Source organism: Leucopleurus acutus (genome assembly GCF_964270905.1).
Source record: "Leucopleurus acutus genome assembly, chromosome: 21".
Lineage (NCBI taxonomy): Eukaryota > Metazoa > Chordata > Mammalia > Artiodactyla > Delphinidae > Leucopleurus > Leucopleurus acutus.
The window spans coordinates 13891762-13918104 of record NC_139163.1 but is presented as its reverse complement, the minus strand read 5'-3'; the positions used below and the strand labels follow the sequence as shown (position 1 = coordinate 13918104).

At 37.8% G+C, this 26343-nt stretch overlaps 1 protein-coding gene across 17 annotated transcripts in view; it reads left to right on the top strand.

Moving 5' to 3' along the window:
* The window catches only part of SORBS2 (sorbin and SH3 domain containing 2), a 206865-nt gene that overhangs the window by 25524 nt on the left and 154998 nt on the right, over positions 1 to 26343 (top strand). For 10 of the 17 annotated variants that reach the window (XM_082863970.1, XM_082863967.1, XM_082863972.1 and 7 more), the window contains exon 1: positions 23608 to 23834. In XM_082863970.1, coding sequence (XP_082720096.1) covers positions 23827 to 23834 — 8 coding nt within the window. In that variant the 5' untranslated portion in view covers positions 23608 to 23826. Of the gene's footprint in view, positions 1 to 4374; positions 4440 to 8877; positions 9015 to 23607; positions 23835 to 26343 lie in introns of those variants that run through there. The other 7 variants (XM_082863966.1, XM_082863974.1, XM_082863978.1 and 4 more) reach the window with 3 other exon arrangements.

Sequence of the window (26343 nt, the reverse complement as noted above, 5' to 3'; positions counted from 1 at the left end):
TGATTTTCTCCCTTTGTTGTAAAATTGAGATATCATTACTCATTTCTTGACATTTCTAACATGCCTCTCCCATACCATCTTATTTCTTGTGTTTCCTTTTTGTTAATAAGACTATTGTTGCTATTTTTAGGAGGTTGACCTTGCTGGTCAGACGGTTCCCACCCAAACTTTTCTATGTCTGGCACTGAGGTAAACAGATGAGGTTGCTAATAGCCAGAGGCAACTGGTCCAGAAGCTCCAGCCACCCCAGGTATGGCCTGGTCAGGGGATAACTGAAGGGATAATATTGCAGCAACATCTGTAACCCACTTAGGACACACCAACAGGTCACACAAAGAGGTAGGAAGGTCTGGATTAGAGGACAGATAGCACAGAAAATATTAACATGTTCAATATCTGAAGGTTGCCATTTCTAACCTGCATTCATTTTAGGAAGATGTTTTTCTTATGCACTTGATATAACGAATCTGTAGTTCCTTCTAACCCTTGAATGCTGGTCAACTCTTCCTTTTTATTCTTCACTCATATTTCATCTCTGTGAGTTTCAAGAAAACTTTTCTAACATTTTGTGTATTACTTATGTATGACTGTCCTTGCAAAATTAACTTTTGTGGCCACAGTAACGATGGAAATGTGCCAAGGATTGTTGGGTTAATTCGTTTGTTTTTTAAATGCCTCAGAAAAGATACTTTTCATGCTGTGCTTTGATGACTTCAAAGTGTTTTACAAATGTATGAAAAGAATATACAAAACAGTACATCTTCAAACATGCTTAGGCCATAACCAGCGTCCCTGTGCCCATGGTAGAAGAAAGCGTTACACAGCCTCTTCCCAGGCAACAGGACAAAGATCAGCCCCCAGTTTCTGATTCTGCTCTGTAGCCCAGGCCACACAAAGCTCTCCTTTCCTCTCCTTTGCCAGAGAACAAGATCACAAATCTCCCAGTTTCTCAATGGCTAGTAATTCCTTGTGTGTTTATAACTAATGCACTATATGGACATGAGAAAGGGTTTCAAGTCACAGGAATGACAATGGCCTGACCAGGCAGTGTTGTTGGTGTGATACTTCATGTCTGTCTGCCTGTCTGTCTTCTCCTTATCAGGTACCTATAAACAACATCAGGTATGGCTTGTAGGGAGTCAGGTGGTTATAACTGTCTAGCAATATACAGACAAATATATCATTCTCTCCAGCAACCCTAATCAAAAGAAATTTTGATCAGGGACCCCCAAGTGAGTGATTAATACACCCTAATGGTGTATTACATGGTTCTGAAAAAGGTCTGGAGAGTTGATGCGAGAATGCAGGTAACTTGATTTATTTCAAGCCTATTTTAGAAGATAAATGCAAATTATTAAGATAATAGAATATATTATATCCTGAGGGGGAAAACAAGTGCTATCTGATACTTCAAAAAGCTTTTAAATTAAATACGTAACTACAAAGCAATACAGTTCAGAGAATCTTCTTCGTTGGAAACAGCTGCTTAATTAGAATACAGGGTTTTTGCCTTTTACAAGATACTTTTATTTTACAAATTCTCGTTAATATACAGCAAAAATGCCATCGTGTGTTGCTTAATGCCTTGAGCAGGACTTACTTAATCAAATGCACACTGAGCCCTTCCTCTGTGCAAGGCACAAATACAACACACATGTCAGGGGTACGATGAGAAGGGGAAATAAGAGGAGAAATACATGAATCAATCACTCAAACAAATGCAATGTTTGACATTGGAGGGAATGTGAGGAATGTGGTTCTTCAAGAGTTAAAAACAGTATAATTTGAAGTTGGAGAGCCTGACTCCTCCAGCTCTGTTTTTCTTTCTCAAGATTGCTTTGGCTATTTGGGGTCTTTTGTGTTTCCATACAAATTGTAAAAATTTTTTGTTGTTGTTCTAAATCTGTGAAGAATACCATTGGCAATTTGATAGGGATTGCATTGAATCTGTAGATTGCTTTGGGTAGTATAGTCATTTTCACAATATTGACTATTCTAATCCGAGAACATGGTATATTTCTCCATATTTTTAGGTCCTCTATTAACGCATATATGTGGAATCTAGAAAAATGGTACAGATGAACCTATTTTCAGGGCAGGAATAGAGATGCAGACGTAGTGAACAGACATGTGGACACGGGGGCTGGGGGAAGAGGAGGGTGGGATGAATTGGGAGATTAGGATTGACATACACTACCGTGAGTAAAATAGACAGCTAGTGGGAACATGCTATAAAAGCACAGGAAGCTCAGCTTGGTGTTCTGTGACGACCTAGATGGGTGGGATGGGGGGAGGTGGGAGGGAGGTCCAAGAGGGAGGGGATATATGTACACATACAGCTGATTCACTTCTTGTACAGCAGAAACTAACACAACATTGTAAAGCAATAATACTCCAAAAAAAAAAAAAAAAAACAAAAACAAAAAAGCTTGACCTTGGCTGGAGCAGGGAAGCCCTTCCTGAGGAAAAGGCACTTCAGCTGAGGGCTGAAGGGTGCACGAATCCACTGCTGAGCAGGGCAGGCGGCCGGCAAGAGGGAGTAATGCACGCACAGGCCCTGACCACGGCCCATCCCAGGAACTGAGAGAAGACCAGAGAACCTGGAAGAAATGGAGCTAGAAGGAGGCTAGGAGATGTGGGTGGAGATGTGAGAAGATAGCAGGTCGTGCAGAGCCTTAAATAGGCCCCTTTACGAAGGTTTATCTTAACGATTTTTCTACCATATGTGGCAACTACAGCACATGCTCAATTTCAATGGCATATAAATATCAAGAAAAGCTTAGTCATGGTTATATAAAACGGCAGAGGCACTTGCTAAATACACATAGAGTTCAGACAGTAAGATTAAAAACAATAAGGTTTTAACCAGAAAAGTGAGTTGGAATAAAGGTTTTAAGAAGTTATTTCTATAGAACCTCTTGCATTTGATACTGGTTATTTAATCGTTCCTTCAGACTCTCACCTTATTTGGTAAAATTCAGTCCCAGATTGCATAATGGCACATGAGATGGCAAATCACCTCCTAAAACACATTCGCTTCACATCGGTAAACAGCAAGCAGAAATAAGTGGACATACGATTTGACAACTTTAGATGTAGATTACGGGGGCGAGGGGGAAAGGCCAAATGGAATCTCTGTTAAGTCCAAGCAAAAGTTGAGATGTTAGAGTTAGGAGGGGGTTTATAGCTCAGTTCTTCTCCCTCCCTTTCAGGGCACGAGTGCGGAGGGCTTGCGTGACTGGTCTGAAACCACTCACCTCTTGGGCTTGGGTTTCCCCACTCAGTGCAGTTATTGACTGTTCCGCACGTGTGACACTGAGGTTCCTGGAGATGGCCCTGCTGACACTTACTAAGGGCGTGATGCTTCCAAGCATCACCAGTTTTGTTGAGCATGCTTCACTCTGTTTCATGTGGTCTAAGCAGACAAGTGTAAAAGATGTTAGTACACTTAATCTAGCCTTCATTTTGCATTCAACATGCCAGACTTTGGGGGTCTATCCCTTCCTTTGATCAGTGTTATCTGATGTCTATTGTCTCTATAGTATGAGAATCTGACTGCCCTTTCGGTACATCTTTGAAACTCATGCCACTGTTTCAGACGGTCGTGCTGCCTCTCCCTAAGCACTAAAATATTTGACTAAGAGAATGACGCATTGTTCTCCTGGAATATTAGACAATGCTACCCAACTGACATGGCCACAAAAACCTTCCAACATTTATACTGCAACTCACTTTTCAAAGGACTTCAGAGGGGAAAAAAATGTAACCTGGAAAACAATATTCATGGGAAAACTACATTCACTTCCTTCCTACTGAGATCCTCTCAATTAATAGGAAGTGATGAGGAATCAAATGAGAATTCGGAGTTCTCTTGGGAACAAAATTTAAACAGCTCTCAAAGAAGCCCTCAAAATACATGTACTCAAGAACCCATGCATATAAAAGTCCCTAGAAATCATCATGGTATCTGAAAACAAATTACTACATTTGGCCATATATGCTAACCTGCACAGTTAGATTCTACTATATTTTAATTATTTAACCAATAATAGCATTTACAACGTGCCAGACTTTTCTACATTCCTTTCAAATGACAGCTATTCTAATCCTCACAACAGCCCACTGAGATAGGTCCTATTTAAAGAGGAGGAAACAGAGGCACAGGGAAGTGAAGTAACTGACCGGGATTCTAACCCAGACACACTGGCTCCAGACTCTCTGCTGTTAAGCATTACACATATTTTAAAGTTTTCTGAAACAACCAACCAACCTGTGAGACATAAAGCTACAAATGGTCGCTGCATACAGAACTGGGAGTTTTAAATATTACCAGTGGGTCCGCTTTCTCTCTTACAATGACGATTTTATTTTCAGGAAGCCCTTTGAGCCCACAAGGCTTTGGTGCCACCTGAAAAAGTGAAAAGTCATTTGGCAAACTGGTGAGATCATTCAAAATAGTGTGCTCGCTTATTTAAGGGTGGGGCAGAGGATCCAGAAGACTCTCTACTCTAAAATACCAATCTTTCTCATGGTTCTAACAAGTGGAGTGTTATCTGATTTAATAAGACCCTTTCCTGAGACATAAGTACCCTTTAGCATGGTTTGTTCTACATCAACTGTGCCTTAGCTACATTGTTTTAATTAGACAAATACTTAGCCGAAAACAATCTCAGTTTTTCTTGTGTGCTATGGAGGGAGAGAAGGAAATGTACAGCTAGACTGACTTCCAACATTTCCATCCATTTTCCCCCCTCTTCATCTCAGAAAGATTATTCTTGCTCGAGCCTCTGAAACCAATCCTGTCCTTTTGGAGAGTTTAAGAACCTCAATGAACATGGTGGCTGGTCCCACTCATGCCTCGCGCAAGGGTTCTTGTAACTAGGTCCTTATCTTAGTCTTTGGAGCCTGTATCTCTGCCGGCAAACTTGCCAAGTGTTCTCATTCCTCCAAGAATTAGTTGTTGACCCATGGACCCCTCTTTTAAGTAGCATGGATCGAGACCAGTGGTTCGCCAAGTGTGGTCAAGAATCACTGGGGACTTGTGAGAGATTAGAATTTCAGGCCCCTTCCCAGACGTACTCAGTCAGAAACGAGGGGTAGGACCCAGCATTCTGTGTTTTGACAAGCCTTCCAGGAGACTCTGATGCTCGCTACAGTTTGAGAACCATTGGCCTAGATGGCACTGCCCAATAAAAACAGAATGCAAGCCACATTTGTACATTTAAAAGGTTCTGGCATTTTAAAAAGTAAAAAGAAACAGGTAAAATTAATTTTAACAAATTATCTTATTTAACCCAATATGTCTGAAATACCATTTCAACATATGATCAAGTCTCTTTTTCATACTAAGTCTTCAAAGTCTGGTGTACATTTTGCACTTATGTGACATCTCAGTTCTGACGAACCACATGTTAAGTGCTCAACAGCCGTATGTATCCATCATATTGGATAGCCAAGCTCTAGACTTACAGTGATAATAGCATTAACTTTTATGCTTTCTATGCATCAGGCATTGCTTAGTTAAGCATTTTGTGTGCATCATCATGTAAACCCTCCCACAACTCTGTGGATTGGTACTGTTATTATCCCCATCTTATACAGGAGAAGGGTTATGCCAAAGCCCTATTTAGTGCTACACCAATATAAGAAGTCCAACTCTAATATAAGCATTTTCCAATGATTTTAAATCAACTTATTTGTAAAAATAAAAAAAGAGAGAAAGAATATAAATAAAATCATTAACAGTGGTACAGTTGGTACAATTGCCAAGGCATTAATAACTTATAAAAGACATAGTGGTTGCAAAAGTCCAAAATTTAGTCTTCTAACCTTTAGAAATATGCCTCAATCTGCACTCTTGTGTGACATCAAATCTGTCAAAAGGTGCTTATGGACAGGCTGTCTGGACAGTCAGGATCTTTGGGGAACAAAGGAGACCTGGGTGAGTCACCTGGCAGTGTAGGACTCATCCTAAATGGGGAGCTAGCAGGGTCATAACCTGTTCATTCAAGTGCAGATTGACATAAAATGATTAATAATAGTTAAACAGGAGGCAGTGGGCTTCTCTCAGTATTGGTGTGAAAAGCAGGCAGTTTGGAATTTAAAAATTATGGTTGACTTAGTACTCAAAGAGTTAATCTTTATCTGTTCCCTTAACTTCCATAGTTTCTCAAGGAAGGCCAATTTAAAAATGTATTTTCCTCTTCATTATAAACTACTATAAGGAGGAAAAAGTAAAAACAATTAAAAATTTTTTTTCTGAGGCTAGGCTTCTATTTTTTTGCCAGAATTACCATTTATCATTTTGACCAAGTAAAGTAAATATCCGATTTTAAACTGACAGTTATTTAAGACATATTAAAACGGGACCGCTTAAAATAAATGAACAGAAAAATGCATTATTCTACAGAGATCTTTTTAAAAACCCTGCTGCATATTTTTTAAATAAGGTTAATCTTATTTTAAAATTTTGATTACATATTTCAAACGTAAGTTATAATTTTTTTAATTTAAATATCTGCATAGTTTTAACATGAGCGTATCATGCCGAAAGATTTCACTATTTTACCATAGTAGTTGAAATAGCAGTCGTGTAACTTTTTTTAAAAAACATATCATGGGCTTCCCTGGTGGCGCAGTGGTTGAGACTCCGCCTGCCGATGCAAGGGACACGGGTTCGTGCCCCGGTCCGGGAAGATCCCACATGCCGCGGAGCGGCTAGGCCCGTGAGCCATGGTCGCTGAGCCTGTGCGTCCGGAGCCTGTGCTCAGCAACGGGAGAGGCCACAACAGTGAGAGGCCCGTGTACAGCAAAAAAAAAAAAAACACAAAAAACATATCATGCATAGTCTTCAGTATTTTCTTTCTTTTTTCTTCCAGTTTTATTGAGATATAATTGACATACAATACTGTATAAGTCAAGGTGTACAGCATAATCATTTGATTTACGTACATTATGACGACCACAGTAAGTTTTGTGAACATCCATCATCTCATATAGATACAAAATTAAACAAATAGGGAAAAAAGTGTTTTTCTTATATGAGAACTCTTAGGATTTACTTTCTTAACAACTTTCATATACAAAATACTGCAGTGTTAATTATATTTATCATGCTGTACGTTACATCCCTAGTAGTTACTTTTAACTGGAAGTTTGTACCTTTTGACTGCCTTCACTCCATTATCTTTCCTCCAACCCCTGTCTCTAGTAACCACAAATCTGACCTCTTTTTCTATGAGTTTGTTTGTTTTTGGAGTATAATTGACCCACAACATGATGTTAGTTCCTGTTACACGGCATAGTGTAACAGGATTTCACATTTCTATACATTTCAAAATGATCACTACAATAAGTCTAGTTGCCATCTGTCACCATACCAAGATATGACATAGTTATTGACTGTAGAGATTCCCCACACTGTACATTTCATACCTGTGACTCATTTATTTTGCAACTGGAAGTCCGTACCTCTTATTCTCCCTCACCTATTTCTTTCCTCAGTAGATTCTCTAATCAGTTGCAAGGAAAGAGTTGAATTTGATCTGAGCCTCTGGTAACCAACCTTCATAATAGTAACTATAAAATATATCAAGGTGGTTTGTATACTGCACTAAAATCAGAGAATCTTCTTACACCTCTCCGGAGTACTTTCTGACTGCGCAAGCCTTCTCTTTGTTATGAAGAAAAGGGAATTGAGAGGATTCAGGAATTTCATCTACGTAGAATAAAGGCTTTTATAAAAAATACTTAAGTGTTTCCTTGGTAGGAAGTAACTAATTTTCCTTCTTAGGGGTGTTGCTAAAGGTATAATGAAGCAATGGAAATCAGGAGTCGGTCTGATGACGCATATCTTCCTTTAGTCAGAGTAGAAAGAGATCTCCATCTCCAGTTGCTATGGTTTGAATAGCCTGTGGAAAAGAAGCTGTAGAAGTCTGTAGCAAATTCTGTCCTTATTCTTGCTGCGTTTGTGTGCTGGAAGCCTTTTGAGGCAAAGACATTGTTAATTTTGTCCACTGTTGTATTCTCATCAGAGTTCTTGGCAGAGAGTAGACTCAGTACTTGCCACAAAAATATTTGTTGAATGAATGAATGAATACAATTTGTAGATCTTAATTCATCATTCTACAAACAAAATGAAAGCTCAGAGATTGCCAGTCATTGTTGGTGACCCAATCTGAAATATTTCTTCGTTGGCCCTTGGAGGGAGACGCAGGGGATGGGTGCCTGTCTGCGTCTTGTCACTGAATGGACCCCAATCTCTGCCAACAGATAAGAAATGTCAACAGCTTAACCCAGTAGCTGTCAAAAATAGCATAGTTGATGAAACTGGAAATTTGGGTGTGGGCTAGAAATAAACCATTTGTCTTCGGTCTTAAGAAGGGTAGGATGATAACAGCTATTCCTCCCAGAGAGATCTAAAATATTTTTTAAGACCCGTATGAGCAAGCAAGGAACTATCCGAAGAAAACTCTTTCCTCTCAATGAGGCATAAATAGAACATCTTAGTTTCAACAAACCAGGTGGATCATTTTGAAAACGCGAGGATTATGGCAAAGCACTATGTTTCTTTAAGGTTTCAGTCGAAATGTTTTATTGTGTTTTGTTTTCAATCGTGCTGGCACTTTTCCTCAAAATGTCAATGAATATTTGCACAGTGAAGCAAGTTGTTGTGGGCTTCCTGGTTTCTGTCCCGCCCCCCTTCCCCGGAGGGGGGCTGTGGTGATTCGGCAAGGTTTTTTCATCCCTTGCAGACAACCCCGGCTGCTGTTAATGCTGAAAATAGCTCAAACGCTCTCAGAACAGTAGCACCACCCAGCAGCTGGGATTCTTTCCGTCTCTCATTTGCCTTCTCTCTTGCCTTTTTTTTCCCTTCAGACACTTGGGTTGGACTTAATCTTAAACCTCTGGAGTTCAAGACCTTTTAAAAAGGGCTAAATAAACAATCTCCACGTGTAAAAGGCCAATGACTCCTACCTCTCTTCAGAGCAACTGTTGAACCCGGCTGCCTGTAGGTAAGATTTTTCTTTAATTCTTGAGTGATGTTATTGGTTTATGATATGTTTATGACTGATGTTTTTTAAATAACTTGTTAATCGGGAGAATAAACGGGGGTGCTGAACGATTTCCAGGTAAATACGGTGTTCCAGGATACAGCAGTAGCATCTGTGCATTTCTGTGGCTGTAATTTTAAACTGTGCTGAACGCACTCTGTCCTGTTGACCTGCAGTACAGACCCGCCTGTGATTGAGCTGCAGCAGAACGCTAATTAAGCCTCATTGCCAGAGTCGTCCAGAGCCTTGCAGACATCCTAATTTTCCTGTTTAGACGGCTTACTTATTTTTAACTTTCTAAGGGCCTTTTTTTTTTTAAGGAAAAAGATGCCACTACCTGAGGAAAGGAGATATATTAGTAATTATTTTAAGGACAAGGAGATAGCTCTACCTTAGTACCTTCTTTCATCACTGTGCTGTTTATTACTTGCGTAGAATGAGAACAGTTTTTGTTTGTTTGTTTTGTTATTTTGTATACTCCTAGCACAATTTGGTGACTCGGTTTTGAGAATTCCTTAACTAGCTGACTGTCTTCAGCTAGCAGGTTTCTCCAATGTGACGATATAATATTTTGGAGAGTTTTCTGTGCCTTCCCCTCCCCTATCTTATGCTTGGTCTTGACATTCTGCAAAGGACTTTGATCTGTGGACTTTAACTTCAAACACAGCATTTACTTTCGTTATGAGTATTTACTATGTTCAGTAAAAAGTCTTTTCTTTTTTTTTTTGGTTTAACGCTTTTATATTATTTCCTTTGAATAAGCTATTGAGCTTTGGTTTTCTCTCACTGATATGTGTTAGGTTTTATTAGTACACGGACCCCCAACTGAGAGGCCAAGACTATTTTATGGCAAGTTTCTTTGACCATTATAGACTTTATGATAGCTCTCTGTTCCCCTCCAAGCAGATGTCTAAAATCAAGCAGCAAATGACGGTGCACAGACCAGATTCTATCAACCGCTCACTTGAGTGCCTCCAAATTACCATGTGCCTCGGGGACTTACTGTTGCTTTTTAACATGGACACTGAAGTCCTTGGAATTTAGAGATTCTTGTTTCCAAAGAAGTTTATTGGTGTCACACCATATTTCAAAAGAAAAATGCATTTTAAACACACATCTTCTGGGTAACTTTTTTTAAAAAAAGAAAGAAAACGAAGAAGAAAAAATAAAGAGAAAAAAAATTAAAAAAAGGAAAACTAGAAAAAAAAAGGAAAAGAAAAATCCTCTGTAGACAGAAGTCTGTATTGGTAGTGAAACTTCTGCTGAATGAGGGCTAAGGAATGAAAAAAACGTATTTCCTAAAATAGGCAGAGGGTAGCACTTTCTAACCATTCAGTCAAATTCTTTATTTTGGAGAAAATTCATGTATGTATTACATTTGTTTTTCACTCTTTTCTTCTTCACCACAAGCAAAGGTTATTTTCTAAGTCCTCAGCCAGATACTGAGTTTGATGTTCCCTGGCAAGCTGTCCCTGTGTCCTGGTGAACGTGAAGAGTAGAACGAGCCTGATCCTGTCAGGATTCTGTGTAAGTCCCCGACTGTGGGGACTGATACACTGTGCTCCGTGCTCTGCACCTTGCTGACAAGGAAGAAAGCCAGTGGCTGCAGGACTCCTGTTCAGAGGGGTGGAGTAGGGAGTCAGCTATGGGAGACGTCCCTCCAGGTTAGGAGCAGATGCAGTATGATCTCTAGAACTGGGACTGAGATAGTAGGAGAACCTAGAGCTATTCAGTCTAATTTATTATTTCCCAAAGCTGGACATTTAATTGCTAACTTTCTCCCTTCAGATCTGCATAATATGGAGCTTTTTAATCATCCCATTTCTGTGATGTGTGTACATTCAAAACTTGAAATCCTCCAGTTATTTTGAGCATACACTTCCCTGCCTTGGGGGGTTCTAGAATACTCTCCTCCTTAATACTAGGAAGGCTTGATTTGGCATTGCTGAGGAGAAATGTATTGCTAAAAGGCAATACAAGTTCAGTTGCAGAATCCAAAGGATGAAATGGGTTTGGAACATGATAGAGGCCATTAAATTCTTAGGCAAGCCATTTTTTGTGTGTTTTGTTGGGTTTTTTTGTTTCTTTGTTTCCCTCTGCCCCTTAATTTTACACTGAAACTTTGGCTTGTTTGAATGTGAAACTCAAGGAGAAACCTCGCCAAAACCACTGAGTTTCACATAGGTTCCACATGAAAGAAGTATTCTACCCAGCCTTGCTTGAAACTTGGCCCATGTTTTGCCAAAAGTTTCATGAATGTCAGTGAGCCTGGATTTGAAACATAATCCCAAACCAGGTGACTTCTGGCGACTTTGAGGCTGTCCTGTAGAAGTATAGAATCTGTCAAACAAGGACACCCCTTATTTTCATATCTCTGACTAATTTCATGTGTATACACATTTTCCCAATAAACTTCCATTTGTTCTATGATGTTTTAAAGCCAGGTTCAATCCTAATATGAATTTTTATAGCTGTGGGACTGAAGCATTGGCAAACAGAAGTCTGCATTTTAAATTCCAACACAGTCTGAACCAAGTGGTGTGAACATGTTGGTATAATTCAGCTGAGGAAGGAAGTCCCAGGAGAGTCATGGAATGTCTTTCTTTGCTTAAATATACTTCTGTGCTTGTGTGGAACAAAGAGTAACATTTTGTCCAGGTCTATCTGCTTGACAGTATGCCTTTTGTTCGCTCTCCAAAGGTGGTGTCAAATGTATTGGTGGAAAAATAATAAACTTCCAGATATATATTTTTTTGCCCGCTTAACTGATACACTCCTAGGGAACATTGTAAGCATTAAAAAGTTCAGTACTGATACTTGTAATGTAATGTATACTGAGGATAAAGGGGTACTCAGCAGAGTCTATTTTCTTCAGAAAAGCTTTACCTAGAGCTGTTGTGTGACAGTCTAATGGGCTGGGTTGTGTGTGTGTGTGTTGAATGGTTGGAAAGGAAGAGGGGATTTGTAAGCTTTGTTCAGCAAATGTGTTATATTTAAACCAAAAACAACTGAGAAGAAGAAGGGGACAAAGATGAGAGCAGTGGAAATAAGAAGAGACCAACTGGAGTAGAGGATGAAGCATCAGGATGGTTTGATACTGCCTTCTTTAACTAGGCTTTCTCCTAGAAACTAAAACTCTACCTGCAAAATACCCACACCTGTAATTTTATTTAACACTCAGAATTATCAGAGATAACAGATTGTATTTTTATTTCACCCAGTGCATAGGTGTTTCACATTCAATAACTACTTTGATTTCCTGGATCATCTATCTTAAGGTAGGGTGGTATTACTATTAATATGGGGTTGGTCATGCAGGCATTGTGTTCCCAATGTACAGGTGAGGATACTGACCCCAAAATTGCCGCATCATCCACTTTACATTCCTGGTAAATAGCAAATGGCAGGTTGGCTCTCATGTCAAGAGCTTTCAACATGTACTATTCCACCCCATTGCAAAATACAAAGATATAAAACAAGTTAAAAATAATAGCCAGAGGATAGGAAGAAAATGACTGGTCCAAGCAATGAAAGAGCTATTTCGAATCATAACAACTTCTGACTTCCTATACTTCACTGAGAGAAAAACGTAAGCAAAAGAGGGATTAGGATTACAGAGAAAGACACACATGTGCCAGTGGTATAATGAACCAAAAGTTATGACTTGGTTGATTGAAACAGAAGATACAGGTCAGCAAAAAGAATCAGGTTAGTAATGACACAGCTTAAAATAATAATGTGCTCTCTAATGAAAGGTCAATTCAGTATTAGAAAAGATAGAATAGAAACACTAATCTCTTGTTCTGAAGATACATTTGGGCTTGAAAAAAGAAACTGAATTTAGTTTAATGGAAAAACACATGTATAGCATGTGTTTTTAAATGTTGTGTTTTGGCTACTTTGACCCGTTGCAAATCCTGGTCCAAGTACAATTTTGAATTGGTTTAATTCTAGTGGAGCCGTTGCTCCTGACACGCATTCAGCTCAGTGGTAGTTCTCTCGTTCAATTTTGTAAACCTAAGAAATTTGGTTGGTTTCAAATTTAGCTCCAAGCAGTGTTCAGAAGTTTTGTGTTTGTTTGACCTGACCATTTAAATATTTTAAAACTACACAACACTCAACCTTTAGAACAAATTCTTAATGCTAAAAACACTTAAGAACATTGAAAAAGTTATACATAAGTACATTGTCTGCAAATTTAATGAACAACCAAATATAGTTAACAATACAGTTTTGACCTAGATCAAAACTATTTTCTATTCCACATTTAGCTGTTTTACTATGAAAGTATTCACTTTTTAAAAAATTGTTATTATACTGAGATTAAAGATCATGGTTAAGAATGGAAAACTGGGAATTCCCTGTCAGTCCGGTAGTTAGGACTCTGCACTTTCACTGCTGAGGGCCCGGGTTCAATCCCTGGTCGGGGAACTAAGATCCTGCAAGCTGCAGGGCATGGCCAAAACAAAAATCCCTGAAAAAAAAAGAAAAAGAAAAAAAAGAATGGAAAACTGTCCAGAAACAAATATGGCTGTGTAAATATGCAGTTAGAATAGAAACCGCATCCTCGTGGTACCAGCAGAGCCAAGTGTTGGAAAGCATGATCTGGCATCTGGTTGACCTTCATGTGCACATGTGTGAATAGTCCAGAACGGTGGGCCTGTACTAAAGGATTCAGCAGGGGAGTGTTGGAGATAAAGGAAGAAGTTTTGTGCTAATTCAAGAAGGATGTTAAATGTCAAACTAAGAGATCCAGCCCTCATTCTGAAGTAAGAAGTGGTCATTATCCCTGACTGTACAGGGCAGTAAAATGATAACTTTGGGGAGAAGTAAACAGTTGACAGAGTATCACTTCTTAGTGGTTGAGTTTAAATAAAAAATCAAATTGCTTTCAATAAAATTCATTTTATAATTTGAAATATAAATTTAAAAAATATTTTTAATTTATTTAATTAAATAAAGTTTTAAATAAAATCTTATTCTATTTTATTTATTTATAAATTGTGTTAAAATTTGAAATATAAATTGTTTTCTTATAACATGTAAACAATTGTTTACTATAAAAATCAATAATTTACTATTGTTGGACATAAAATTAAATCATTGAAATTTTCTTTTTATATCAAATATGATTATTTTCATTCAAGGCAGAATAAAACCAAAAGTAGATGTAAACAGGTTTCTAAACTTTATACTGATATCACAAAAGACTGTGGCTTATGATGAGACTTCTTTTTTTAAAAATTTATTCATTTATTTATTTATTTGGCTGCGTTCGGTCTTCATTGTTGCGCTCGGGCTTTCTCTAGTTACGGTGAGCAGGGGCTACTCTTCATTGCAGTGTGTAGGCTTCTCATTGCAGTGGCTTCTCTTGTTGCGGAGCACGGGCTCTAGGCATGTGGGCTTCAGTAGCTGTGGTTTGCAGGCTCTAGAGCGCAGGCTCAGTAGTTGTGGCGCACGGGCTTAGTTGCTCCACGGCATGTGGGATCTTCCTGGACCAGGGCTGAAACCTATGCCCCCTGCATTGGCAGAAGGATTCTTAACCACTGCACCACCAGGAAAATCCTGATGAGAGACTTATAAAAACCAAGTAAAAGACTGAAAAGCTGAGTAAAATGGTAAATTCAGTAAGAGTTAGATGATTTTTGTTGAAAGAATAATGAAAGTTGATTTTGTAAAAAACAAAAAAACTTTTTTTAAGATGACTACTGGTCTTCAATATAAAATATAGCTTCATTTTAGCTTTTGTTTGAGCTACTTTACTTTAAAAATCAATGGATGAATTTCATATTCCAAAATTAATATAAGGTTGGCACTTGGGCTTTGTCTCATGTGGTGAGATCCATGACTTAATAGCCAAAGTTTGTGTAAAAACTTGTCTGGAAATAAAGTGATAATAGTTATGCTAAGGTGAGAAAATTTGATTGCAGTGAGATTTTTATCCTCCTTACCATATTTTGGATATTGAAATTAAACAAAAAGCATTAAGGGTTAAAAATCACTTGTGCCTAAATCATAATTTTATATATTCACTTACATCCTTTTCCTAATTAGTGTTCTGAATGACTATATAGAGCATACAAATAAAAACACTTGACAGAAGACCAGTTTGTATTTCTCAGTGAACATTATAGCTTTGTACATTTAACACTTGACTGTGCTTATTAATTTAAGAAGAATGATCTTACATATAAATCAAAAAGGAAGAAAATTAGGAGGTTATTAGTAAAACCAAATAGTGTTTTAAGTAATTACAAATAACTCCTTTTTTTTTTAAGATTTTTTTTTTAAATTTTTATGTGGACCATTTTTAAAGTCTGTGTTGAATTTGTCACAATACTGCTTCTGTTTTATGTTTTGGTTTTTTGGCTGCGAGGCATGTGGAATCTTAGTTCCCCAACCAGGGATCGAACCCGCACCCCCTGCATTGGAAGGCAAAGTCTTAACCACTGGACCGCCAGGGAAGTCCCCCTACAAATAACTACTTTTAATACCCTAAGCATTTTCATATTTACTGAGTGAATATTTTCGTAAGGATCTTTTTCTATTGCTTCAGTCATTTACTTCTTAAAGACTCCATTCACCATCATATATGAATCATATGAGACTTGAGGTTTAAAACTTTACAATTGACACAGACTATAGATCAATCTCAATGCAGAAAACATTGATAAAACCCAAAACAACTTTTCAAAATAAAAATTCACAACCAGACACAGGAAAGAATCGCTTTAACCTTAAGAAAAAGAAAAAGCATCAGGGCTTCCCTGGTGGCACAGTGGTTGAGAGTCCGCCTGCCGATGCAGGGGACCACGGGTTTGTGCCCCGGTCCAGGAAGATCCCACATGCCGCGGAGCGGCTGGGCCCGTGAGCCATGGCCACTGAGCCTGTGCGCCCGGAACCTGTGCTCCACAACGGGAGAGGCCACAACAGTGAGAGGCCCGCGTACTGCAAAAAAAAAAAAAAAAAGCATCAATTAAAAACCTATATCATAAAAGTGCACTGAAAAATATGAAACTCAGATACTGGTTACCTCAGGGGAGTTAGGGAAGATATTTCAATCAGAGGCGTGTATGATAGGCTTAATTGAATTCATATTGTCCTTTTTTTTTTTTTTGTGGTGCGCGGGCCTCTCACTGCTGTGGCCTCTCCCGCTGCGGAGCACAGGCTCCGGACGCGCAGGCTCAGCGGCCATGGCTCACGGGCCCAGCCGCTCCGCGGCATGTGGGATCTTCACAGACTGGGGCACGAACCCGTGTCCCCTGCATCGGCAGGCGGACTCTCAACCACTGCGCCACCAGGGAAGCCCCCGTAATGTCTTTTAAAAAATATTTTTAGGACTCTGTATTTTATTTTTTTATACACAGCTTATTAGTTATTGAATTCATAATATCTTATATTTTAAGATGAATGGTGGGTACATGGATATTTGTTATATTATTCTTTTTATCTTTTGAATGTCTGAGTAAAGACCCGTATCTCCCATGCCTTAAATTTAAGATACATTGTATATACCAAAAAAATTTTAAATATATTTCTCAGCCGATAATATTGAAAGACAATTTTAAAGCAGAGCAGATTTTCTGAAAATTTACAAAGAAGCAATACAATAGGTGGTGTGTTGTTTAGCCTATATGTCTATATTTTTACCTAGGGCCCAAAACTTCTATAAATGGTGAATTAGAAAAGACAATGAATTTAGTTCTTTTGCATGCAAATGTCTATTGTAAACCTACATTCAAGATCACTTTTGTAGTGTGTATTGTTCCACAAGGCATTGTTACATACAATTCTTAGAATCTATTAAATGTGATATTTGCTCTTCAAAATAGTGAATAATTTGTCATTTTGCTTTATGAGAATTTGCAACGGGGTTTGAATGTAGCAGTGAATAAGTATATTTTAACTTATCTCTTTAACATTGGTTTTAGGATAATATATTGAGATGAAAGGATTTCTGTTTCAAGATGCTCTATGCAATAAACGTATGAAAAATGATTTTATAACATATAGGCAATCCTCTCAGTGGCCATGGGACCGGGACCATAAGCACAGAAAGCAATAATGTGGTTGCTATGCCTGAGTTTCCAGTTAATGTTATCCTGTGCACAGTGAGGACTACCTATATTTAATATAAAGACTTCACTCTGTAACTTAATAGCACATTTCTTAAAATTTAATTTATTCAAAAAATTTACATACACACAACTGTTCCTTAATTTTCACACTTAACACTTCTTTGATATCACAGGGAAAGAAACCTAGTGATTTTTCATTATCATTTGACAGGAATCAATGCTTAATTTTGAGAATTTTTATTCTGAGTTTTTTGTTTGTTTTATTCATAGAGTTATCCCAAATGCTAAAATGGAAAAACTGGCAGACATCACTATTTTCTTAGGGGGTTTGATAAATGATGGATTATACTGAATAATTTTTTTCCTTTTTTTCATTACAAGTAATTTTACACGTAGTCTGAAAATTCAGTACAAGCCAAAAGTTCCTTATTTTAAATCATAAAATTCAAAGAAAATATATTTTCTAGGTTTCTAGGTAAAGTATGTCAAATATTTGAATGGTAAACAATAAACACATTGAAGAAATTGTGCAGTTCTAATAACACAAAGAATTACTTTGAATTTCTTCATGTCATTGTTACTAAAGCTGAGAAACCAGTTACTACATAATTAACAAAAAGTAATATTTGGAAACAAATGTGAGAAAAAGGCTTTCAGGTTACTGGCACTATGCACTGTCAGCTCCCTGACCATTAAAACCTCTTCTCCTTTGCCTTCTGTGACACTGGAAGATTTTCCTTCAATCTCTCTGATCACTCCTGAATTCACTTACAGGTGCCTCTTTCTCTGCCTGACCTTAAAGGTATTCCCTTGGGTTCTGTCCCTCTTGTTTAATCTCCACTCAGTTCACCTTTTCCTCCTTTATGAAAATCTTAAAATCTATGTCTCTATCCCTGATCTCTCTCATCAGTTCCAGACTCGCATTTCCAAGTAACTGGTAAACATCGCATATGAATATCTTCAGTGTCCTTCAAACTCAAAACTTCTAAAACTCATCATCTTCCAACTCTCAACCTGCCCTTCTTCCCCAGGGCTATGTTTTAATATAATCATTTCACCCAGTTACTCAGAATTAGAATCTTAAACAAGCCTTCAAATTTTCCTTCATACCAACTTAGTCACTGTTGATTCTATCTACACTTGCAACTTCAATATCCCCCCTTGCCCTAGCTTAGAGGCTGCTGCAACATTCTTGGCTAGGATTTCTCAGTACTGTCCCGATCACTCTTGACATCCATTTTCTCTGCCTTCCAGTCTAATCCCTTGAAGCCAGAGTCATTTTGTCAAAATAAACAAGCTGTGCATGTAGACTTCCCAACTACCAAACTCCCCTATCATATAGCAAGTACATTCACTTTGCTTTCTTTTCAGGCTTGAAAGACCAGGAATGGTGACCATGTTAACCAATGGAAGTAAATTCAGTACATGATGTTCAGGCATAAATAGCCCTGTGTTTTCCCAGATAAAAGGCAGAGCTGGCAACCCTTCCAGACTCATTAGTAGAAAGGGTGTGGCTCGCTGTGCCAGCCATGGAACGGAGATCCAGTGTCAGTCCTGTTACTTCTCTCAAAGAGCCCTTTTCCTCAGACTCTCCTTCTAACAGAGTAATAACAACATTCGCCAATCACTTGTTTGGTTGCCACTTATTATGTACTGATGTGATGGTTGTAGGCAAATGCTAAAAGATAAACGTTTTGTTTTAAAAAAAAATCAGACCATAGTAAGAACACAAAGTTTTAAACCAGAAACTCCATATGATTCATATGTGACAGTGAAAGAAGTCTTTAAGAAATAAATTTTTTGAGGAACCCCCACACTGTTCTCCATAGTGGCTGTACCAATTTACATTCCCACCAACAGTACACAAGTGTTTCTTTTCTCCACACACTCAACAAGACTTGTTATTTCTTATTTTTTGATGATAGATAGCCATTCAACTCTAAAAAATGTGAGTATCTTCAAAACCAAATATAAAAAAAAGAAATGACTGAAAATATAAAAAGATCCTTATGACAATATTTCACTCAATAAATATGAAATCGCTTAAGGTATTCAAAGTCATTATCCGTGGTCACTTAAAACACTAATCGGTTTTACTAGTAAATGCCTGATTTCCTTCCTTTCTGATTTATATGTGAGAACACTCTTCTTAAATATAAGCACAGCCAAGGGTTAAATGTACCGAGCTCTAATATTCAGTAAAAAATATAAAAACAAGGTATGGAGTTATATTCTGGAACAGCATAAAGGTCTCACTCTTTGAATTATTGCCATAATTTCGGTAAATGTAACTTGATCTGAAAAGCATAATATAAAGGGTGAAATTCTAAATACCAAACTTCTGGATCTTTTAACATTTATGGCACCATTGGTCTTTATGTCATCTAGTCAATAATCATTTGTTAAGAGTCTACTCGGGGCCTTTTCTCACCTTTTGAGATGGCCCACATTCTGTGGAGTGTGTTTCTCTCTAAATAAATCCACTTCATAAAAAAATAATAATAATAAAATAAAAAGAGTCTACTCGGTAGTCTGTTCTGGCCTCTGTGATGGTCCCTGTGGACTAGTCACCCCCACCCCCATCCTCCGTGCAGTTGGAGGTAGTTATTGAAAGGTAATTGGCCAAATAGTCATGTAATTCAAATTGTAATAAGAGCCATGAAAGAAAGATAAAGGAGGCTAGAAGAGCAGAATCTACAGTTCTGAGAACCAAGGGTCAATGACAAAAAGACTGCTAGATTTGGAATTTAGTGAAATTATTAGGAAGGTTAATTACTTGGGGTAGCAATCAAAAGAGGCATTTCCTGTGCCAAGAATGATGGCCCCTTTTATCAATTACTGAGGGTAAAGAATAAAGAGATGTGGACGTGATTCCTCCAAAAACAGGTATGTCAGGCATCACTGTGAATATCCACCCTCTAAATGCACGTGAGTTTATGTGATGGACTTTGTCTCCTGTGGAAAATATCTTTAGAATGATAGCTAGCTGTGCTAGTATATATAAATTCTCCATGGGTTATGGAGATAGTGTTGTCTTTGCTCCTATTTAAATACTGAAGGAGTATGATTTCTGAAATGATATATGAAAGATGAATGTGACTTTGAGAAAAACTTATTTGAGCTCTGAGTAGGATTTTCAAGATGAACATCTAAGGAAAATCTAACAAGAGGGATATGGAAACGAAATTTCTCAATGAATAAAGACCTTACTGATTTGCAGCTATGGAGTATTTTGACATATGTTCAGGTGTTTGCTTTGAGGCATGTAAGGACTTAAAAGTGAAAGAAGATGTTTAAAGTGTTCTTTCTTACTTTGAACTACATTTCAAAGAAATATATAATTTCAGCATCAAACATGTATTTCCTCCATGGACCAACACAAATATGTGTGTGTGAATTAGATCTTGTGGTTGGGGTTATTCCTATTATTTTTATTATGTATCTGAAATGGCAGTTATTTAAAATAAAATATTTTCTGCTTTAATAGTATGATTCAGAGTAGGATTGATAACAATTTTTTCTTCTGCTACTTATACCCTCATTCACATTTTTGAAAGCAGCAACATGGCTAATTTATTTTAAGAATTTCAGTTATTTCAAACAAAAATATCTGCATGCAACTAAAAATAGAGAAACTTGGCTTTTAATGCATTACATGTTTTTATTTTTCTGGAAATGTTCATGACCTTAGATTTGTAAAAGGTAGCTGAGCACTTTTCTGACATTTCTTTGCCAGGGATCAGTATTGCCCTAGAAAATGCTGTGTGAAATCACAAAGTGGGTATCTGTATAGATACGTTTTAATTTTTCAGATTATTCCTTCCTCATGTTTGGCTTAACCATGAACGGTAACAAAAGGGAATGAAAGAGAGTAATAAACAACGAGTATTCCAATTCAGTGAGTATTATGCAAAGTATTAAACAAAGCACTTCCAATTCAATGAATATTATATTCCTGATGTAAGAGTTGAACCCGAGAGCTGGGAAATCCGGGTGATAAATATATGTTGAATAAAGTAGAATCAAAACATTTGTTGGAGTGCCCTAAGCTATCCTTGAGTATATGCCATTTCAATGAGCCGACCTGCAGTGGAAAACAGAAATTTGCTCCATAGGAATATGAAAGTGCTGTGGCATAGTGTTTTACAGAAGTTGAAGATCTAACCTTAAGTGACTGCCGAAGTTGACTTAGAATTTTGATAACAATACAGGATTTTTGCAAAATGTGATAAACTTTGAAATAATTAATACAACAGTAACATAAGACCATGAAAGCAATTACAGAATTATTACTATAGGATATAGATTTATTCTATTGACTTACCATCTGAAATATCATCACCTATCTTTGAATACTTATCTTAGAGCACAACTTCTAAGAGCACTCATGCAAATCGCAGCTATATTTTATCAAATTATTCCATTTTTCACATTCCTTAAAAATTGTGAAGGAAAATCTTTCAACCCATAGGAAATTCAACTTTCAGAGAAGACCTAAATAGACATCTCTCCAAAGAAGATATACAGACTGCCAACAAACACATGAAAGAATGCTCAACATCATTAATCATTAGAGAAATGCAAATCAAAACTACAATGAGATATCATCTCACACCACTCAGAATGGCCATCATCAAAAAATCTAGAAACAATAAATGCTGGAGAGGGTGTGGAGAAAAGGGAACCCTCTTGCACTGCTGGTGGGAATGTGAATTGGTACAGCCACTATGGAGAACAATATGGAGGTTCCTTAAAAAACTACAAATAGAACTACCATATGACCCAGCAATCCCACTACTGGGCATATACCCTGAGAAAACCATAATTCAAAAAGAGTCATGTACCAAAATGTTCATTGCAGCTCTATTTACAATAGCCCAGAGATGGAAACAACCTAAGTGTCCATCATCAGATGAATGGGTAAAGAAGATGTGGCACATATATACAATGGAATATTACTCAGCCATAAAAGGAAACGAAATTGAGTTATTTGTAATGAGGTGGATGGACCTAGAGTCTGTCATACAGAGTAAAGTAAGTCAGAAAGAGAAAGACAAATACCGTACGCTAACACATATATATGGAATTTAAGAAAACAAAATGTCATGAAGAACCTAGGGGTAAGACAGGAATAAAGACACAGACCTACTAGAGAATGGACTTGAGGATATGGGGAGGCGAAGGGTAAGCTGTGACAAAGTGAGAGAGTGGCATGGACATGTATACACTACCAAATATAAAATAGATAGCTAGTGGGAAGCAGCCGCATAGCACAGGGAGATCAGCTCGGTGCTCTGTGACCACCTAGAGGGGTGGGATAGGGAGGGTGGGAGGGAGGGAGATGCAAGAGGGAGGGGATATGGGGATATATGTATACGTAGAGCTGATTCACTTTGTTATAAAGCAGAAACTAACACACCATTGTAAAGCAATTATACTCCAATAAAGATGTAAAAAAAAAAAAAAAGAAATTTCTTAGGTCTTCTCTACTTGATTCCTTCACTATTATGAGATATTGTAAATTGTTATAACTATGTTCTCTCTACCCACTGTCATTAAATCTCTCCTATCTTACAGTCATGTAGCTCATCCCTTAGAAAAAGACATCCCCTCTTCCCTTCCAACACACACACACACAACAAACCTTATTCGATTTCTAGATATATCAATGGAAAACCTTACCCTAATTTATGAACCTGATAATGTGTGGTATTGTGAGAATTACTGAGAAAAAAGCAATCAACGCTTTGAGGTTGTTACTTGAAAGGTGCTTTCCTTATATTAGGCAAAAATAGTTTTAACTCATACTTCATATATTTAACCAAGGAACTGTTCTCTCCTCCGGCTTTTGGCATACCAGACTTAGAAAGACTGACCTTCTGATCGCTCTAGATATAGCACCACCATTCACTCACACGGATGCAATTGGAGCACCTTCTAAGAGCAAAGCACTGTTCTGAGTTCTTGGGACACATCAATGAACAACACTGATCAAAATTCCTAACCCAACAAGCTTACAGTCCCATGAAAAGAAACAAACAATAGAAGATAAACATAATAAGTAATTACATAGCAGATAAGAAAGTAACAGAGTGCTTTTAAAATATAGCAGAGTAAAGAGGGTCTGGAGAATGTGTTGAGGACAGTGCAGCTTAGAATTTTAAATGTTGAGCAAAAAACTTGAAGGTGTGGAGTTATCCATATGGCTCTCTGAGGGAGACATATTCTAGGCAGAAGGAACTGCCCCTGCAAAGACCCCAAGGCAGCCAGGGCTTCCCTATTCGAGGTACAGCAAGGAGGCTGGTCCAGCTGCAGCCGAGAGAGAAGGAGAGTAACTGGAAGATGAGATCAGAGAGGCACTTACACTATAAAAGGCTTACCCTGGCTGCCGTGTTGAGAGGAGTCTGTAAGAAGGGGAGGGTGGGAGCTGGGGGACTAAGTAGGAAGCTAGTGCAATCATCAGGTGAGAGAGGATGATGGCTTCGGACAGGGTGGGGATGGAGGAGGTGACAAGAAGTGACTGGTTCTCCCTGGGTATCTAGATCCCTGGGATATTCCAAGGTTGAGAGGTCAGGAGGAAGAGGAGAAACAAATCAATGAAGCTCTGAGAAGACATATCTGGGGAGATAGGAAGAAAAGCAAGAGGATGCAGTGTGCCGGAAGCCAAGAGAAGAAATTATATCAGAGGAGGAGGAATGATCAAGTAAGACGACAACTGAGACTTGGCTAGTGAATTTCACAATTTGGAGATCATTAGTGACCCTGACAAGAGCAATTTGGTGGAATGGTGTAATTCTGGAAAGTCTTTTGCATGATATTTAAGTTAAAAAACCTGAAGTGCTTTTATTGGTGGTTGATACCTTTTCGATTGATTTAAACTTCCACATTATTTTTACTCCACTTGACCGTAGATTCCAAAGCCACTGCGCCACTTGAGCACATAAATGCCAGTGTTTAATGAAATATGTATATTCAGGTCTGTAAACCAAACCATGCGACTTGGAGTGCTTCCTGCAGACGATCTGACTGATGAGCATTTACATGGACCATGGCAATACCCAAAAGCAAAATGCTTTTATATTTGTAGATTACTTCATTGAACTATATAAAATGGGTATTGATAAATGTATTTACTCCAAACATGAAGCATAACACAAGCAAATTCATGCTGACTTACTGGCAATCTGTGAATTGTTGTTTAGGGCCTGAGAGTTTCTGCATCACCAGTTCTTACTAATTGTATGAAAAATTACATGATATTCTGGTTATCAACCTCTATGTTAACAATCTATAGCAGTTTCCATTTATTACATTCAATCATATCAGTGAACCAACCAATTCGTATAACCTTTGCTTGCAAACAACTCTTATAATAAGAGTAAAATAAGAAAGCCACCATTAGGAAGATCATTTTTAAACACCTAAGCCTGACCTTTACCATCTGGTTGTATAGATCTAACTGGAAGGAAAGCAGATATTTTAAGGATTTGAAATAGCTGAACTAATTTATACTCTTGTCTCTGTAGTTAATACAGTGGTTTAATTTCTAAGGACTCAGAATAATTGTTAAAATAGAATTGTGATGTTGGTACAAAGCAAATGACATTAAAGATAAATGCTATTTTCATATCTTTTTTTTTTTTTTGCGGTACACGGGCCTCTCACCGCTGTGGCCTCTCCCGTTGCGGAGCACAGGCTCCGGACGCGCAGGCTCAGCAGCCATGGCTCACGGGCCTAGCCGCTCCGCGGCATGTGGGATCTTCCCGGACCGGGGCACGAACCTGTGTCCCCTGCATCGGCAGGTGGACTCTCAACCACTGCACCACCAGGGAAGCCCTATTTTCATATCTTGAAATTATTTTATAAAGACATTGGCTTCTGAATTCTCTTGAATATCAAGTTAACAATGAAAAGGAACATTAACAAAAATCTCTAAAAGTTTATATTTAGTCTAAATATAAAATTAAAGACTAAAATTTGATACGAGGTTTAGTTGTGTGTTTTTCTTACCCAGAAATCAAAATTTGAAAAGCAGTAAGGGTATTTTGTCCTGCTCTGTGTTCTTCACTTAGATGAATTTCCTGTCTCATTTCTGAGGCTAATTATGAAATGACAGCATAATCAATCAGATACTACTCTGTGTCAAATTATGTTTCTTGAAGGGGCTTTGCATACTCTAAATATCTTATGTTGTAATAGAAGTCACTGAAGTCCAGAAAAATGAACTAAACTTGACAATATCTTAAAGTCTTCTAGTAGAAGATCAAGCCCCCTGAGCAGTGCACCTCCTGTTTTTCCATGCAGTTCAATGAGGAAACCATGACAAAAGTAGAGAAATGGAAACCCTCTTCAGGACCCAGCCCTGGGTGTTACCTGTATTACCTATAAGCATATGTAGCAGATAAATTTTTGTCGGCTGACCACATGTAGTTAAAGTTATGCAGGGTTCAGGCCACATTCAACAATGAGTAAGCCCTGAGTTCTTGGATGGCTTAAATAGATATAGATATAGATATAGATATATGATATATACACACTGATATTTACTTCAGATCTTTTTTCTAACATTCAAAGTTAAATTTGTTCTTTTAATAAATGTAACTGGATATGAGATTGGGATCAGTGAGATGAACAAATAAAAGACTTTTACCCCATGAGGTATGAGGAATGAGAAGCCATTTCCTTCTTTATATATAATTAGACGGAAAGGTCTCGAAAGAATGAATACGATTGCTCTTAGCCCAAAATTATATTGATGGTGGCTTCTGAACAGAATGATGTTTGCTGAATGATAAGAAGTTCCAAATGAGAACTTTAGCCCTTGTGTTCCAAGTTAATGGATGCTTTAGCCCGCCCTGATAGTCAAATCTGGTTTTTCAAGACTTTGTGCTACTTCCAACTCTATGACAATTTTCATCATAATGTCTCCTCTGATAATGTCTGCCAGTCAAAATATGACTGGATTATTCATGATCTGATATTTATACCAAATTTCAAGTTGTGTATTTTTGACTGGAAAACTGTCTTTCATGTCAGACTCCTCACATTTGTGATATTTCTGGTGCCTACTATTTTCTCATGACTCTTCAAATACTTTCAAGGAGCATCATTTTGATATAGTCTATGAATAGCAGAGTCTATAGTCCCATTCCGGGTGACAGTGACTCTTCCCCATGTTAAGACAAAGATGCAGGGGACACTAATCAAATCTT